This window comes from Anguilla rostrata, chromosome 16 (genome assembly GCF_018555375.3).
Source record: "Anguilla rostrata isolate EN2019 chromosome 16, ASM1855537v3, whole genome shotgun sequence".
In the NCBI taxonomy this organism is placed as follows: Eukaryota; Metazoa; Chordata; class Actinopteri; order Anguilliformes; family Anguillidae; genus Anguilla; species Anguilla rostrata.
In genome coordinates, this window is record NC_057948.1 from 23769444 (window position 1) to 23788114 (window position 18671).

At 44.6% G+C, this 18671-nt stretch overlaps 3 protein-coding genes across 3 annotated transcripts in view; 2 read left to right on the forward strand and 1 right to left on the reverse strand.

Annotated features, from left to right (window-relative positions):
* LOC135242761 (fibrillin-1-like) overlaps positions 1-4035 on the forward strand; it is a 46669-nt gene extending 42634 nt beyond the window's left edge. Inside the window, exons 47-55 of the mRNA XM_064314032.1 lie at positions 295-411; positions 770-895; positions 1516-1635; positions 1713-1838; positions 2499-2651; positions 2910-2972; positions 3207-3332; positions 3538-3657; positions 3863-4035. Coding sequence (XP_064170102.1) covers positions 295-411; positions 770-895; positions 1516-1635; positions 1713-1838; positions 2499-2651; positions 2910-2972; positions 3207-3332; positions 3538-3657; positions 3863-4020 — 1109 coding nt within the window. The 3' untranslated portion in view covers positions 4021-4035. The remainder of the gene's footprint in view (positions 1-294; positions 412-769; positions 896-1515; positions 1636-1712; positions 1839-2498; positions 2652-2909; positions 2973-3206; positions 3333-3537; positions 3658-3862) is intronic.
* Positions 4036-4832: 797 nt separating this feature from the next.
* Positions 4833-12206, forward strand: LOC135242763 (fibrillin-1-like). Its single transcript, XM_064314035.1, has 11 exons — positions 4833-4918; positions 5441-5566; positions 6539-6745; positions 7048-7173; positions 7421-7543; positions 7669-7785; positions 9138-9266; positions 9664-9783; positions 9924-10152; positions 10576-10753; positions 10939-12206. Exons 1-11 carry the CDS (start codon positions 4834-4836, stop codon positions 11317-11319), a joined length of 1821 nt encoding a protein of 606 aa, XP_064170105.1. The 5' UTR covers position 4833; the 3' UTR covers positions 11320-12206.
* Positions 12207-15887: 3681 nt separating this feature from the next.
* On the reverse strand, positions 15888-18550 carry LOC135242764 (deoxyuridine 5'-triphosphate nucleotidohydrolase-like). Its single transcript, XM_064314036.1, has 8 exons — positions 18269-18550; positions 17976-18145; positions 17454-17645; positions 17103-17194; positions 16937-16981; positions 16620-16694; positions 16390-16460; positions 15888-16114 (listed from the first exon to the last, which is right to left on the reverse strand). The coding sequence occupies exons 2-8, from the start codon at positions 17990-17992 to the stop codon at positions 16058-16060; spliced, it is 549 nt and encodes a 182-aa protein (XP_064170106.1). The 5' UTR covers positions 17993-18145; positions 18269-18550; the 3' UTR covers positions 15888-16057.
* Between the last annotated feature and the right edge of the window lie 121 nt (positions 18551-18671).

Here is an 18671-nt window from a genome sequence, read left to right on the forward strand (position 1 = left end):
TACTGGTGTATAGGGTATCGTTATCTGTAATTTGGTTTCTTCAAGGGTTGTGGCACCTCCAGCACACTAATCTTTAAGTCTGTGTGCTTGAAGATAACTCTAAAGCATTATGTGGATCTATGCAATGACAAAGAGCTCTGCTATATACTGGTGATGATATCAATACTGGTGATCCTTCTCATTCAGTGATCCTAGTTATTCAGGTGACTCTAGTTTTACTGGTGATCGTAGTGTTCAAGGTTGCACTGGTGATTGGTTGATCCTGCATTGCTTGGCATGTTTCTACGGTTACAGATGCGGATGAGTGTGAGAGGCAGCCGTGTGGGAATGGGACCTGTAAGAACACCGTGGGCTCGTACAGCTGTCTCTGTTACCCGGGTTTCCAGCTCTCCCACAACAACGACTGTATCGGTGAGCCACACAAACACAGACACCACCTTCTCCTAATGTTTCCTCTGGGGATGGGTAATGAAACCCAGAACCACGGTGGCAACCATTCCCATAAGGCTGGTACTTACCAGAACAAATCGCAGCGCACCTTCATTAGCTAACGTTACACTCACTCTATCAACTCAGTTACAGCAGGTACTGTTAGTAAGCTAGCTAACGTTACACTCTGTTGCCCTGTTTGTGCTTATTGTAGTCTGTTTCAGATGGGTGAGGCAGGGACGCCCATGTTGCTCTGTGTGTGATTATTGTAGTCTGTTTCAGACGGATGAGGCAAGGATGCCCATGTTGCTCTGTGTGTGATTCTGTTGGTCTGTTTCAGACCAGGATGAATGCACCACACTGAGAGGTCTGTGCAGGAATGGTGACTGCATCAACACGCTGGGGTCCTTCATCTGCTTTTGCCGCGATGGGTTTGAGCTCTCGTCCGACGGGCGGACCTGCGTGGGTGAGCAGCCACCACCTCATCCTCCTCTTTCATACGTTCATTCTCACTTTTCTACTCGATCACTCTCTCTTTCAGAGCATTTATCTTAGTTGGGCAAGACTTCATTTTTTTGTCTGTAACTTATTATACCGGTACTGGGTGGGGTGTGTAAATGGCAAATGCATCAGGGAATTTATATGCATAAGCTTCAAACTATTTTCCTGCGAAAGAAGAAATTCTTTCCTAGATGTCTTGTGGTGTTAGGAATGCAGGCTTTCACTGTTTATTTACTTGTGTTGTTGAAAGGTTTATTATCCATTCGGCTATGAAAAGCATGACTCATTTCTGCATGTTTTTCAATTACATAAACTGCTTTAATGCGCTGCATCAACATGTTTTTGCTGGGCCCATATTTATACGGTCTTGTTTTGCCTTGCAAAACAATGTCTCTATGGTCAAATTTTGGCTTTGGAAAACCAACAACAAAACCTCTTTGGGCTGAATCATTGGGGAATTATTTTAAACAATCCTGTTTTTCAGCATGCGCGCACACACATGCACACACATGCACACACCATAAAGTTCTCCTTACACATGATTGGTTGAGGCTGGTCTATTTTGCTTTTGCATTTCCTGCGCAGATGTTAATGAGTGTCAGGTGAATCCTGGAACCTGTGGCCCTGGAAAATGTGACAACCTGGATGGCTCCTACAGGTGCATTTGCCCACCTGGGTTCTTCCTGGAAGATGAGACTTGTAAAGGTAATGACACCTGCTGCCCCCTCAGGCTGGGATAACTGATTCCAGATCACCTGATTGTCTGATTGTTTTGTCTGCAGATGTGGACGAGTGCAGACAGACGCCAGATTTGTGTACGTTTGGCACCTGCACCAACACGGATGGCAGCTTCAAGTGCGTGTGTCCCCCAGGCTTCCAGCTCTCCTCCACAGGGAGTAGGTGTAACGGTAAGCTGCCCCCAGCTCTGTAGCTCCACCAGAGGACTTCAGACTTCAGGGGGAATAGAACAGGTGGCTGGAACCACACGCTGTCCTGAATTAAACTGAGAAAATTACCATGTACCAAGTTGCTCATGCAGTACTGCACAGAAATATAGTGTAGTAAGATCATTTCACCACTAGGGGAGGAGGAAGGCTAGGCACTGATGGCAGAATGCCAATTTCTAGAATTAAAAAAATTGCTTTTGGAACAGACGGGAATTAAATCAATTGATAAATGACTCGCAGATGTCTTGCCAATTATACCCAACCGTTTATCACCTACTTAAAAAAAAAACATAATAAAATCAAATTTAACTTATCCAAGGCTGCCAAAACCTTTGACATGCTCTGCATATAATCTTGCCTTGAGAAAGCAGGTGATGTGCAGCTATGGCCAGTGCATGTGTCCCAGGCTTGGTTCCTGGTACTGCACTCCCCTGGGGTTGTATTGGGGTGAGTTCAGTTTGGTGAAACTGAGTCTCCAGTTCAGCTTCTGCACACAGACTTCCTCCCCCTGCCCTGTAAAGCTCTTTGGAGCACCTTAAAAAGGATGAGTGTTACTATAAAAGAACTTTCTCAGCACCTTCACATACTCTTTCTTTATTACTTTCTTTCCTTCAATCCCAGATGTCCGGGTGAACTACTGCTTCTCCAAGTTTGAGACTGGAGTTTGCCAGTCCCCCCAGCCCATCAACACCACCAAGGCATGGTGCTGCTGCGGCGTAATGCCGGGACAAGGATGGGGCGACCCCTGCGAAATCTGCCCCACTGCGGAGGACGGTGAGTGTGGGGGGTAAAAACACTGCCGCTGGGACTCTCTCCTCCCTCTTCCAATGAGTGTGTTTTCTCACCACACAAAGACTGATAATAATAATAATAACAACAACGATAATAATAATGATAATTATTATTATTGTTGTTATTGTTATTGTTATTATCCATCCATTATCTAATCTTATTCCTAAAGTAAGGGTAAAGTACAGTAATGGGTCATGTTTGTAAAGGAGGTGGTTTTTGTGTTATTTTTTTTTCTCACAGAGGCTTACAGTTTGCTCTGCTCTGGGACCGGCCATTTCACCAGGCCAGACGGTGAAACTGTAGGTAAGGAGGCATTCCCACATAGATTTATTTACTGTTATAATTCCCTCTGAACAGGCTCACAGTGATGTTTTGTGTGACAGTCCAGATGCAAAGAGCACTACACCGAATAAAGATGATATTGATTGATTGATTGATTGATTTGTTGGTTGATTGTTGTTGGTTGGTTGTTGGTTCCAGGCTGGCTGATTTAGCACATTTTCTCACAAATGCTGATGAATGTTCTGTGTGAGACAGATATAGACGAGTGTGCAGACAATCCTGGCATCTGCAGGAACGGGCAGTGCATTAACACGGACGGCTCCTTCCGCTGTGAGTGCTCCTTCGGATTCCGACTCGACTTCACCGGGATCAACTGTGAAGGTGAGCCATGACTGGTCTAATGGGGACAGCATACACCAGTTTGAGAGGGGAGGGAGGGAGCGAGAAAGGTGGTGGGGGTGAAAGACAGGGGAGAAGGAAGTAGAGGGGGAGAGAGGCAGGGGGGAGGGAGTGACAAAGGGAGAGATAGGGGGAGGAGATGGGGAGAGAGAAGGAGATGGGCCATGATCCTTCACTGTTTCCATAGATACGAATGAGTGTGAGCTGGGCAACCCGTGTGGCAACGGGACATGCACCAATGTGGTCGGAGCGTTCGAGTGCACGTGTGACGAGGGCTACGAGCCTGGGCCGATGATGACCTGTGAAGGTACAACCCAAATTTAGGATTTTTACTTGTTTTTTTTTTTTCCTTTTATGGGCATCAGTGCATTCTTGTGAACTTATCGATTATTGATTTTATTATGAACACTTATTGACACAAAATGAAAGTATCAAAGCAAATATTTATGAATAGATTTGCTCTAAATTCTGGTGGCTGTCTAGTTCTGATGATCTGTTGCCGGTCTCTGCAGATGTGAATGAGTGTTCCCAGAATCCTTTGCTCTGTGCGTTTCGCTGTGTCAACACGGAGGGGTCCTATGAGTGTAAATGCCCCACTGGCTATGTCCTACGCGAGGACGGCAGAATGTGCAAAGGTGAGTCATTACGTGTCTTGACTATTTTGCTGTGATTGTTTGCTGTTCTGTCATAAGCACGCACACTGAGGCAAATTCCTAACAACTAAGCTGTATGGCAATAAAGTATTGAATCTTGAATCTTCCCTCGAGTCAGCCAATCAGAGAACTGCTTCTCTTTGTTGCATTTTTACTGAAGCCGAAACAGGAAGACACACACATACAAACACACACACACACACAGACACATACACACACCTGCATGATGACTTCAGAATTGAGAGGGTACTTTTATATATGAGGCTGGTGTATGGCAAATAGGCAGTAAGTGCTGGCAGGTGGGGTCGCTCACTCTCAGGACTCCACCATAGTATTTACATTACTTTACATCTGTATACTGCGTATTATCTGGATGTTTAAACACTCATAAAGAACAGGGTTACGTTTCCCCCTGGGTGGCCTGTGGCTGTGATTTTATTGACTGGGTCGTTTATAGACCGTTACATGTCATTGGTTGAGCCAGACTCTGCCACACACACACACACACACACACACACATACACACACACTTGTGTGGATGTGTAAATGCATTGCCCTCTCCACAACACGTTTCTACCACTCATGCGCAAGCACACACATTCAGTACATGTTTATATTTTCATACATTTTCTAAAAAAAAAAAAAAAACTATTACAATTCACACTTTTGCAAGTTATACCTAGCTTGAGAATGTTGTAAGGTTGTCTCTGAGGTTTGTATGCCTTTTTAAACGCTGGATAGACGTGTAAGACAAATGAGAATGTATAAGACTCCATTTACAATGTGGTCATGGGAGATGAGTGTGAGAAGGTGCCATGCTGGTCAAGGGAATGACCTGTAAGAATCTGATCGGCACGTACATGTGCATCTGCTCCCCGGGATATATCCCACAGCCCAGCAGAGAGCGGTGTATGGGTAAGGCCTTCTTTTTCTCATGTTAACCTGCAGTAATGTTCATGTAATCTGTTGCAGTAATGCTGCTGTTATAGCCCAATGCCAGCCTCTCTGTTAGCCTGCTGAAAAAAGGTTTCCTGAAAGCATAATTGTTAGACACTGTTCTTCTGGTATATTTTATTACTTTTGTGCTTGTTGCCTCTGTGGTATGTTTTTTATTGTGTTTACCGAACAGTGCCTGGCATTATAAAGCACACTGCTACCCACAAAATGGCCACCAGGGCACGATAGGCAAAGTGTGGAATTCAATCTTTAATTAAATTAAATCATTTTTTTCTTCACAAACACACTTTGGTGAGTTGAGCAATCACTAAAACGAACTCGCCAAAGTGAGTTTGCTAAGAAAACATCTGACACCAATGTCTGCTTATGAGTCTCAGTTAAGGGCACGTGCTGACTGAATACAGGCCGAAGCCTTTTAGTCGGCCTGTCTTCCGCCTGCGCATTGTTTGTGTGTCACATGCCTGTTGTGTTTTGGGCCAGATTTGAACGAATGCGCAGTCAAGCCGGGTATCTGTGTGAACGGCCGCTGTGAGAACACCGTCGGCAGCTACCGATGCAAGTGTAACGACGGCTTCAGTGCCAACCCCACTCAGACCGAATGCATCGGTAAATATCACGCCTTATTCCTGTGTGTGTGTGTGTGTGTGTGTGTGTGATAGAATGTGTGTTTGAATGTATGCATGTGTGTTAGTGCAGGCGAGACTGTGTGTGTGTGTGAGAGAGTGAGAGAGTGAGAGAGTGAGAGAGTGAGAGAGTGAGAGAGTGAGAGAGTGAGAGAGTGAGAGAGTGAGAGGGCGAGAGAGAGAGACTGTACACGGGTGCACACAGAGGTTCCCACAGATCCAGAGAGAAAGAGGGCTGCTTTTATCAGGTGCGGTTTCCTTCCCGTTGTGAGGACGCCATGGAAACAGTGCAAACCTCTCGTCTGTGGTGTCCTGAGGGGCACAGTCCCCTTTAAAGTCAAAGGTGAAAAACATTTGGCTGCTGCCATCAAAACTAAAGCTATCAGTGTACCTCCTTCCTGTCTGCATACTGTCTGGGTATTAAACATGACTCCTGTGAGAGGAACTCAGTAAATGAAGAGCATCCCCCCTCCGCCAGACACTTGTGTTACTGCCATAACAGTCAACATGTCATAACAGATAATCACTGTTATTCCAGCAGCATTTAGCCCAGATTTTCAGATCCTGTCTTCTTTCCTTTAGTAGCATTAATGCAGTCTTAAATTTTAGATGGATTCTGACCAGGGTCCTGCTCAGTACTGCCTTCATGAGGGGAGCAGACTTGTAGAAGGTGTGTTATGGGTAGGATGTAACCTTGGAAATCTTTCCCCTGACCTGCAGATAACAGAATGATTCTGCTTAACAGAGGTGCATTATGGGTATGGTGTGACCTCAGTGAACCCTTCCCCCCCTGCAGATAACAGAGAAGGCTTCTGCTTAACAGAGGTGCATTGTGGGTAGGGTGTAACCTCAGTGAACCCTCCTCCCCCCTGCAGATAACAGAGAAGGCGTCTGCTTCACAGAAGTGCATTATGGGTAGGGTGTAACCTCAGTGAACCCTCCTCCCCCCCTGCAGATAACAGAGAAGGCTTCTGCTTCATGGAAGTGCTCCAAACCCTGTGCCAGATGTCCTTTAGCAGCAGGAACAGTGTCACCAAGTCAGAGTGCTGCTGCGACGGCGGGCGGGGCTGGGGGCCCTCCTGTGAGCTCTGCCCCCTGCGTGGCACCACGGCCTACAAGAAGTTGTGCCCGTTGGGCCCCGGCTACACCACTGACGGCAAAGGTAGCGCACCCCGACGGAGGCCTCACTCAACAGAGGTTTCTGTGTGTTTATAGGGGAGGGTACACATGGGTGGAGATTAGTTGGAAAATGAGTTGGTTAAGTCTGTACTGATATCCCCTCAGACAGAGACCTACCAATGTTAGGTGCACCCAGGTCACAGTAGTGGAAGCAGTGGCCCTTGGAGTGTGCAGTGATTGATTGCTGCCCCTGCCTCACTGCTTTGAGCACTCCGTGCTGTAGCTATGTGCTGAGGCGAGAATTCATGAAGGATGTTTTTCTTTTCTTTTCGTTCTGTCCTTCAGACATCAATGAGTGTCGTGTCATAGCCAACCTCTGCCGAAACGGCCAGTGTGTGAACTCTCTCGGCTCCTACAATTGCATCTGCAAGCCGGGGTACACCACAGACATCACCGGGTCCACATGTGTGGGTAAGGGATTTACCAAAATATAATAACCGATACCTGCCAAGATTCTTCTTATAATGTATATTTTTTAAACTTATTTTGGGTTTGGTCAGTGCTGAGGTTCAGGTTGGGCCTTATTTGTCCCACTATGCTCATAACTTTGGGCGTGCCTTCCATACCAGGTTCACGTTTTGTATGAGGTGTGATTTTATAGACCTGGTGAAGACCAGGTTCACCTTTTATAGACCTGGTTTTACTCTTGGTGTCCCAGATGTGGATGAATGTATCCAGGCTCCAAAGCCCTGCAACTTCATCTGTAAAAATACCGATGGGGGGTACCAGTGCTCCTGCCCCCGGGGTTACCTGCTGCAGGAGGACGGCAAGAGCTGCAAAGGTGAGACTGTGCAGGTACCGTCATCCACAGCAAAGCAATATACTGTTACACCCAAAACAAGGGCCTGTATTTTATTTAAAGCAGTGCTGTAATGCTCTGCTCTCTGTGCCTGTTCTCTCCTGCAGACGTGGACGAATGCGCAACCAAACAGCATAACTGCCAGTTCCTGTGTGTGAACACCATTGGCAGCTTCACCTGTAAATGCCCACCTGGGTTCACACAGCACCACACTACCTGCATAGGTACGATGCACACAGACACCCGCATGTGGGTGCACTCAAACCCACACACGTACTATCCTACAAACGCACACAATTCACATTTCCTACAGCCACACACACCAGAGCTGGCCCAAGCCAATAAATTACGTTGTTAAGCAAATGGGTGGGTTGTGGGGTCCGCATATGAAATCCTGCTTAGGGCCCCTCAAAGGCTAGGGCTGGCACTGAGACACACACGCACACTCACTCACCACACTCACTCACACACGCACACACATACACGGACACACACACACACACACACACACACAATGTACTGCAGTATACCTGAGAGCATAAGCCATGCCATGCTGAACTAATGGATGCATTTGTCTTTAATTGTTTTCCATTTAAAAAGTCTAAAAACTCCTTTGAAGTTTTTTTCATGGTCCGCAGAGTTGCCAGTTTAAATTTGATAAATTGAATGCTGAATTAAGCTAGACAGATTTGTAGCTACAAACAGTTACCTGTTGTGTAGCTTTGAGCCGCCTGTTTCCATGGATACGGTGAGAGCTGCCAATCGTGGCTACTGCTCCCATGAGCTCAGTGTTATGCCTGTGAAATGAGGTAAGCGTTACACAGAGGAAAGCCACTAACCAGCGAGAAATGACAGACTGGGTGTGTTCATCCTGCAGAGAGGATTTTAGTGAGCTTAACTACACTTGTGCCTGAACTTTGCCACACTACTGAACATTTCAGCCACGTCAGAGCAAAACATGGCAACCTAAAGAGGATCCCAGCCACATGCCAGTCCTGGCAGTGCAGGCTGTAGGTTTTAAGGGTTAACTGTAATTGGTAGTAGCCCTCTGGTCAGGTGAATTGCAGATGTCTGTCGTGCTGAACTTGCACACTTGTGACGTGAGGCCTGGCAGCGCTGCTGGGTTTGTCTGGCTGTTGTTCCCCCGTTCCTCCCTGATCTTAAGTGTAATGACATAAATGCAGCACACACAGGCTCCACAGAGGTTTACAGCCTACACCAGTGCTCCACAAACCTGGCCCTGGAGGGCAGCAGGGTCTGCTGGCTTTTATTTACACCCTATTATCAACAAGCAGTTTGTACCCAATAAACCAGGTGGGGTGGGATAACTGCATAATGGACTGTTTTAATGGCGCAATTAAGTGCTGAGAAGCTGTGGAAACCAACAGACCCCATGGCAAATTAGGACCAGGGTTGGGGAGTCATGGCTTGTTATTAATTCTCAAACAAAGGTTCAGTCCCCTAATTTCACCTATGCCATTTTTTTCTGCCTCCCATATTTGTAGCTCAGTGGAGATTATTGCTTTGTACATTATTGTTCTACTCTTACTGTGTTCTCTCACCTCTCTCTGTGCAGATAATAATGAGTGCACCTCAGATCCGGGCATCTGCGGGTCTAACGGGGTCTGCCAGAACAGCCCAGGCAGTTTCAGCTGCGAGTGCCAGCGAGGCTTTTCCATGGATCCCAGCAGACACAGCTGCACAGGTCTGGCACCCAGGGGTGTCTTACTAATGCTTTGGCATGTAGGGGAGGGGTGGGGGGTATTTCTTGAAACATGGGCGGCGGACTCACCAAAATCACGTGACCACTGAAGACAGCTCGAGGCCCTGATGTCAAATCCCGATGCTGTGGTCTGCATATTTTTATTGTTTAACAAAGCGTTTAACTGAGAAAAAACTCTCTCGCTCTTCCCACTGTCAGTCATCTGTGTATTAGTGCAATTGCCCATGTCCCATGGCATACTGCGGTTAAGAGCATGTGTGTGTGTTTGTGCTTGTGTGCGTGTGTTTGTGTGCGTGTGTGTTTCTGCGTGTTTGTGTGTGTTTGTATGTGTGTTTCTGCGTGTTTGTGTGTGTGTGTGTATGTGTGTTCGGCCCAGCAGATACGGATGAGTGTGACGGTAACCATCAGTGCCAGCACGGCTGTCAGAACATGATTGGCGGCTACCGGTGCAACTGCCCACAGGGCTACCTCCAGCATTACCAGTGGAACCAGTGCGTGGGTGAGCACCGCAGCAAATCCCACAATGCATTGCACAGCCCGCCGTACTGCCTGCCTGCGCACGGAGAAGTGAGTGGAGAACAGCGCCGGGCTGTCTGTTAATGTTACGATGGCGGCCACGCCCCTGTGTTTGCCGCGCAGATGAGAACGAGTGCCAGGGCAGCCAGGTGTGCGGCGATGCCGCCTGCCACAACACGCTGGGCAGCTTCCGCTGCGTCTGCCCCGCCGGCTTCAACTTCCAGCAGCACGGCGTCGGCTGCCAGGACGTCAACGAGTGCTCCTCCCAAAACCCCTGCAGCCACGGCTGCTCCAACACCAACGGGGGCTACCTGTGTGGCTGCCCCCCCGGGTTCTACAGGGCCGGGCACGGGTCAGCGCCTCCCTCCACACCTTATCAATATCCAGCATTACTGTCTGTGTTAACTTCTGATTAGGGATGAGGCCAAATATTATAATCAGCAAAAACAAATTGAATCTAGAACTCTTTATATTAAGTCACTCAAGAATGTACAGTATTATGTATTCATTCTCAGTAATATACATAAATGAGATCCTGCATGAATAACAGGTTAATTTACCAATATCCATTTTCCTGCCTCTGAGAGTGAAAGACGTCCTAGCTCTGATTCTGTCTGGAGTGTTATTTATTTTTACTGCTTCAGACACAGCCTGAGAAAGGAAAGGAAACCGGTTGGATTTTTTTGATATTGGGAGCCATAAAATTATTAGTGTCAAATGTATTCAAATTCATAGCTCTAATATTGACTCCTCCTGTGATGCGTTTGTGTTCCAGTCACTGTGTCTCAGGGTTAGGTTTGGGATCCCCAGAAGCTGAGCAGGGGGGTGCCGGGGATGATAACGCGCTTTCCCCAGAAGCGTGCTACGAGTGCAAAATCAACGGCTATCCCAAGAAGGGCAGGAACCGCCGCAGTACTAATGGAACCGACGAGGAGCCGCACGTACATTCTCAGGTACGCAGGTTTTCAGCTGAGCTGCTAAAAGAGACAATTAAACTGAGGTTTTCTTTCTTTTTTACAGTAGTCTTGTGTTACAATAGTTCTTATTTGAATATGCTTTGATCTGCTTTTTATTGGAAAGTCATATTTGATTTGGTTTTTGTCTCTACTGGGATATTGTATTTGTTTGTGATTTGCAGAATGAACCGGAGACCATCAGCTTGGCGAGCGTCGACATTGATGACACCCTGCTGTTAAGTTTCAACATCAGTGACCTGAACCACAAGCAGCACCTGCTGGAGTTCATCCCAGCTCTCTCCGCTCTCACCGACCACGTCTTGTACGTCTTAGAACATGGGAACGACGAGGGCCTCTTCAAAATCAACCAGAGGGACGGAATCAGCTACCTCCACCTGACCAAGAAGAAAGTGCGTCCCGGAGCGTATTATTTACAGATCGGCAGTGTGCCTCTGTACAGGAAGGAGGAGCTAGCTCGACTGGAGGAGGAGAACACCAAAGACTACCTCACAGGACAGCTGGGAGACGCACTGAAAATGAAAGTGCAGATCGTCCTCCATTAACTCTTCATGAGAGGATGAAATTAAAAGGCTTGTATCCAAAGAGATATGGGTGAAGAGAGGGATGGGCAGTGTCTGTGGGGGGAGGGGGGGGGGTCTCTTATTCTAGTCTGTCTCTGCTATTCAGCAAGGCCGGTGGGTCTCAGTCAGAAGTAAGTGTGCAACTGGAGGGGGGTGGGGGATACAATTTCCTAAACCATCCGCTCTCAGGCCTTATGTGAAAGGCTGTAGCAGTGTGAAAAATCTTGATGCGTAGCCTGGATGACATGGTAGCATTGATCCTGAGTTTTCACCGCCTGACACAAGCTGAAGTCTGTTTGGACATTAAGGAATTTTTTCTGAACAACTTCGTTCTCCATCTTTCAAACTTAAATACATCTGCTTTTTTATCATACAGTATTAATTGGTGCTAGCAACAACTTGTTTTTTTGTTAATCCAGTACTGATATATTTACAAAATACAGTGGCCAAAACAGCAACCTCTCATGAAGAATTCAAGTTATCACTGCAACCAAACAAATTTAGCTCAACGACCTCTCCATGCTGTTTCCTCTGTACTACGTGCGATTTTTGTGTGTTTATACTGTAATCATGCCACTTTTTTAAATAATGGAAGCATTTTTTTAATAAGATGAAAACAAACCCTACATGAAAGGGTTTTTGTAATGGTGCTTATAATGATAAAATTCTTCTGTGTAGTTGCGTATGTCGTTCTGATGTCTGTGACAGTAACCATGTCCTGGAGTCGCGCACTCACATGGTTGCAGTCAATGCCATCGTCCAGGGTGAGAGGCATGAAACTATCACTCGTTTCCAATGTCTCCTCACACCAGTGAGGGGACTTAAGTAACAGTAATTTCACAATAAAAACAGGTTCTCGGTGTAAAGGAGCTCCGTCATGCTGATGTGGTTGAGTTTGATCTCTTTGTCCTGTCTGCATGGGTGCTGTCCATCTGAGATGCTCCAACACCTTCTCCACGAAGGATCTCGATTCCTGTACCCATGAACCTTTTACAATGTCTCTGATAACAAGAATGTATGATGGGCCTTATAGCGAGGGGTTGTCATTATGCCCTCAGTATGGATAGCGTCAGCTCCTACAACATGACCCGGGAAGCTGTGCATCATGCATACATCCCATACATCAACAACTCTGCAGGAAAAACTACTGGGGCCTCATTTATACAAGAGACTTACAAACAATTTTAATCTTAAGTTTGACTTACGCAGAAAACCACGCACAAGTAGTTATTTGTAAAACCTTACTTTGACGTGGAAATGATCTTATCTCTACGCAAAGTCTAGACTTGACGTAAGTGATTTTCCTGCTGGTTATGTATGGCTGTTTTTTTTCCCTTGCAGTTTAAGGTCAGACCATTTCTTTTTCAGATCAGCCATAGTTCTGTCTTACTGCACACCTCATTCACTGCAGCGGCGACACTCCCAAGCTACCTGTTTGGCTTTGTTTGTCAACCCACTATTTGGTCCACTGAATAATATGTGTTGCCTGTCTTCAATCTCCTCTACCATCGCCGTGATCTTGTCTTCCAAAAAGTTTGCTTTTCTCTTTTGGTCCATGGTTATTCCTGGCTAAACTCTCATTTGTGCTAGCGTTATATAAGGGGAAATCGCTGATTGTAAGGCATGTTCAGGTGCCGTCATTTTAAATTTAATTTGAGATTTAAAGATCACAAGAGTGTAAGTTACAAATGGGCTTCTTAGAACCTGCGTAAGCAAGGTTTTTTATGCTCAGTATCTTTTATGAGTCGAACGTAAGCACACTGTCGGAAATGATCTTAAGACTAAGTTCAAGTATAAATCTAAGAACATTTTTATAAATGAGGCCCCTGATATCAATGTGACATTTACCACTAAATAATTTAGACCCCTTGCTCCTTTGATTTAACTGGTGCAGAAAACAATTCTCTAAAACCCCCTTAGACTTATGTTGAGCCTAAATATATTAAATATGCGTCTGGAGGCTTTCTCTAACATTAATACACAGAACAAACTTAGTGTCTTTCCACTTTTCCCAACAGCTTCTAAGTCTCTCATAGTGTGGTGAGCAGAACAGTACACATTTGCTTTCTCATGTACTTTCCGAGATGAATAAAAAGCAAGGGCTAGAGGGAATTCCCAAGTCTGCCTATTTGATGGAAGAACAGAGGGGAGATGAACTGACAACTTATTGTGCAATATTCCCCAAGGCTGCTTATGGAAGATGTAATTGATGGCTAAAGGTTATGGGCCCTGTACAGCTAGCTCTGGCCTAAAACTCCCATCATCAACTCCTATATTTGTCATATGGAATTTACCCCAATTCTGTTATTTAATATCATTGGTCAAATTAAAACTTATTTAATCATTAATAATTAATGAATACAATAAAATTCCACTTTTCAGGAAAAAAAGCACAAGAATATTGGTACAATCAGTGCATAGAATTGCTGAAGTAAACTTATTTGAGTGAAGTAGTGTACATGACAAAAACAGCAGCTCAGCGATTACCAAGCAAGGTTAGAGATTTATCTGTTAGAACAGTAGCCAGCAGCATGAAGGTTTACTCATCCCATCCTGCGGTTATGTCTGTGACCTGGATTTTATTCCTTCCCAAGCCTACAGGAAACCACCTGGAAGTCCAGCAGACCTGCTCAACTCCGCCCTCAAGTGGATGGTCCCCTAACATGGAAGGTAAGAATGAGGCCTTGCTTTTTAAGGGGGCTGTCCTTTCTTTTTGCTACACTGAGAAACAACTGGAAATGTTATAGTATTTGTGGATCCATGTCTGAGGAGTTGAACTGAATCAAGAGCTCAGCACCTGACTGGCACAGCACACCACATGCATGTCTGTGTGCTTAGTCATTGAGTCCAGGCTATGGTCCCCCAATCAATATTCACCTCACTCCTGTAAACCGTGGCATGCCATTTCTGTAAGCTAATTTCAGAGGTGCGCACTTACAGCCAAAATTTCTGCTCTTAATTAGCCCAAGTTTTTTAATTTTATTTTTAAAAGATCTGATATGACGTAGTCCTGAGCAACAGGTGCAGAATGGCATGTGTTCTTGCTGAAATTAATTTCACTGAGGTCAGACAAAAAGGGAGTAAACTGCCCTGCTGCAGTCATTCAGAATAATTAAGACAGTAATTGGTTGAAACCAAAAGCAGTGAACCCACCAGCCCTCTAGAAAAGGGGGTTGTGCAGCCCTGGCTTATGTGAACGGTGTTTTTCATGCCCAGACCAGGTCCTGAGCACTGATTTCTCACACAGGCAATGTGGATATTTCTCAGCATGTGGCTTTGTGTGTGTATGCTTTTTCTCCTGTCTAGACTGCTGCAAAGAGCAAAATTCTTCCTGTCTGGAATTTGTAATAGCAATTGAGATAGCTGGGTATATTTTGGACAGTGACAAACTCCCCATCCCTCTCTAAATCTCATTGGACATTTCTGGATAATTCAGGTATTAGCATGCATTTGCCCAGATTCAAGTGTCACTGGATCTTTTTAGTGTACATCTATGCAGCAGCATAGTGCTTGCTGCAGGTTTTACCAAACCTGCTTCAACCATATTTATGATGTGGTCTGTTTTGTACATTACATGCAGCAGTGCATTTAAAATGTGCTGCGTATTAACTTGTTCATCTTGATGAGGCAAAATCAGCATTCATTGAATTTTTTATTGACGTTTAAAAATCATTTTGGGTTAGTGAATCCTGCAGATTTAGAGCATGAATTCAAGATGACCTGTATTGATGTTTATTTGCATGATGAATGTGGAGCTCCATCCAAAAATGTCACTCATTTATATTCCCGCCCAGATGTTCAGAACATACTCTAAGGACAGTCCCAAAGGATAAAATCTGACCCTTCCAAGCACTCCATACGGTATTTGAAAACTGAGTGCATGCCACATATTTTTAAAATGAGCCAATGTGGCGTCACTGGGAAGCGGGGAAAAAAACTCTCCATTGTTACAAATCAATGCTGGCAGAATTTCCTGCAGGCGCTTTGAACAGAATACCTCCCATAGCTGACCATCTGTAACCAATACCTGGGGCAGTGACCCAAACTCTGAACTAAACGGCTTGGAGGTCTGATGTCCACCTAAGGGCTTTGCTTACCAGAAACTGAGACTTCATTTCCTATTCGTACATTAACGGATGTCATTCAATGCCAATATATTCAGATTGACCTGTACTGTACGCAATAACCAAAGCACAAAAGTATTAAACCAGCATCTCAGGACATAGGCCTACCATGAATTTTGTTAGAAAAAGTCAACTCATATTTATCTTTTTTTGGAATGGGGGGGGTTCTTAGGCATTTAACATTTCGAAAAATATGACAGTGATAACTGGTAATCACATCTAACTTGGCTCATTCAATTGCTTTAGCAAAACGGTTTTGGGTTCTACCTGGCGACTAAGAAAAACTTAAACTAACTTCCTGCACCTTTAGCACCACACTGTGGTGAGCCCAAGAATGACCTAACCTCAAATGAAGCCACCCTGAATTCTATCCATCTACTGGGGAATGTTCTGTTAGCTGAATATTATTGAAGTGACCACCGATACTTCCACAGCCAACCATGCTTTAATGGGAACTTCAGACATCTTCAGAGACTAGAAATTCAATAGTTGAAGACTACAGAAAAAATGTTTCCATATTTTAAAACAAACAAACAAAAAATGTAACATTACGTACATTAAGTTCACATAAAAAAGGTAAAGAGGTAAACTGCAACTCAGTTTGTGCCAGTTGACCCAAACCCACCGGCTCCTCGTGCTGTTACATCCAGTGTCTAAGAGAAAGAAAGGCAGGATTAATGGCGTATTTTGCACTAGATCAGGGGCTTTCCCTTACCCCGGGCAGCCACAACGTCTGCTTCAGTTTGCCATTACAGATCACTCACATTAAAACAAGGTGCTTTAAGTTATTAACTTAGTACTCACCTGCCTCATGCAGTTTGTCTTTTAATTGGTTGCCAATTTTCAGGTGAGAATAAAAACCAAAAACTATCACTGCAGAACCAGGGGTGGAGACCCATGATTCACATGCATGACGTTAGAAACTTACATCGTGCTGCTCCAGTTCAGGGTAGCAGATTTTCTCACAGATTAGCTGGGCCACACGGTCTCCCTTTTTTACTGCAATGTAGAATTCAGAAATTAAGAAATTGTTTAAAAGTATAGCTTAGTCAAAACAGTTTAATGTATCACAGGAAAAACCACAATTATCCAAGGTAAAGTATCCGAGCAACTCGTGGGCAAAACAGGGTTGATTTGTCAAAGCATCTCGGACGTCACCTTCAAACGTTTCTTTACTGAAGTTGAAGAGAACGACCCCGACGTTTCCTCTGTAATCTTCATCAACAACCCCCGCTTCAGCAGGAAATAAGGATAATTAGTTGCATGCAAGAAGAAAAAGTTCCCTCACGTACCCTTGCTAATTTACTGAAGGTCAGTTCAATAACCACCTTGCCTTCTACAGTTGACAGTGACTTTGCCAGCAAAAAAGTAACCTTACAGTAGCTAATTAGCTAAGCACTGCAAAGGAACCACGCAGAAAATACACCTTACATGTGCACAACCATAATTTATACATTTAAAATAAACGCTGTTACCTCCAACATCGATGAAGTGTTTTGCAGCTAATCCGGACCGTGGAGCTTAAAAAGTAAAAATAAAAAGTGAAGAAATGACGTTTGCTCCTTAAGCTGTCTGAATAACGACCATGAAATTAACATTCTGCATTTGCATCAACTCAACATTGAAAACGTGTCGACTCACCAACTCTCCCGTAACAGCCGGGGGGAACAGCGATCTGAATGTCTGTCTTCACAATGGTTTTATCCAGCGGGGCTATTGAGTAGTCGTAGGCACTGCAACATTGAAGAAACAATGCGCTTTCTAATACAAACAGCCCGCAAAGGTGATCACGTCAACGTTCCATTTATTTAGTAGAATTGGGCAGTTTTGTCCATATAGAGCCTGGGGCCCCATTTACGCCGCTATATTAAATTATGCAGACTGAATCCTAGTTAATCAATAACAATACGAAAACCCGCTACCGAATTCGTCTACTTGTTGTTAAGAAATGTACAGCTAGCTATATGGTTACGAAGTCTGAGCTAACTTTACCTGTAAAGATCATAACCCGCGGCTTTGGCGGACCCCCTTGTAGGAACAGTTGCATTTTCGGAAAGCTTGGCGAATTTTAGGACTGCTTTGGCTGGTTTAGGGTCTGTCTCTGCCTTGAGACGCTTTGCAGGAGAGGTAGATATTCCATTGGCCGCCTCTGAAACTTCTGAACATGGCATGTTTGTGGTCTGTCTGCAAAATAATTCAACTAAAATGCAAAGGGTCTTCAGCAATAAACTAGCTAGCCACTACACACTGGCCACTTCAGGAAATACTGCAGGAATTTGCCGCCTAGGTTTAAATACTCCCGCCATATTCTTCCTCTTAGATGTCTTTTTTTTCACTTTCATTAACTTCAGACTTTACTTTCATCTGAAATCCACCCTCCGTTAAAACGACAACTATTTATTTATTTAAAAATATTTTTTTAATGAAATATACATGTACAAGACAATTTATACTAACAAGATACATACGTACACTCGCCGGAACTATTTAATAACCAAGCAACAAAACACCAACCGGAACTCCATAAGCATTCGCAGAATGAAAACCCTCGCAAATGGTCTGGCGTGCCCTGGTCCTTCCTTGCGTCAGGTATTTCCATGGCAATTTCCCATAATCATCGCGAGAACTTGAATGGTGACATTGACGCTGGCAAATATTTTGGAATGTCGCTATCAGATATTTTCCTGTAGGGTGAACACCGCCACCACAATATAAACCAGAAAGTACAGCAGTACGTTATCGACCCCATACAATTTTGATCGCTAAAAAATGTTAGTTACGTTACTAGCCAACAAACTCACAATTACCAGTATGCAATGTGCGTCCCCTTTCTGACTGGCGATAAACCCCTCGGCAGAGTCGATCCTTTGTACTGTAACAGCAGAGAACGCAGAAACAAACCAGAAGACCAGAACTAAAATTATTTAGATGTTTTTGGTAACAAGATGAGACATATGTTGTTCCTCCTATCATACAGTTCTTCTGCTCGGTTGACTGTCAACTAAAAAAGCAAACATCCTGGGTAGCCAGACAGAGACTGTATAAAAATAGGTAGCCTCCAGAGACTGTAAAAAATAGGTATAGCTTCACAGAACGTATAGATAGTTCAGTGCGTAGCCTACAACGGCAAGCATGCTGGGTATTGTTAACAAACAAGTTCCGTGTGTTATGCATGGTGTTTTTTTTTTTTTGTGAATGGTGTTGTGGTGT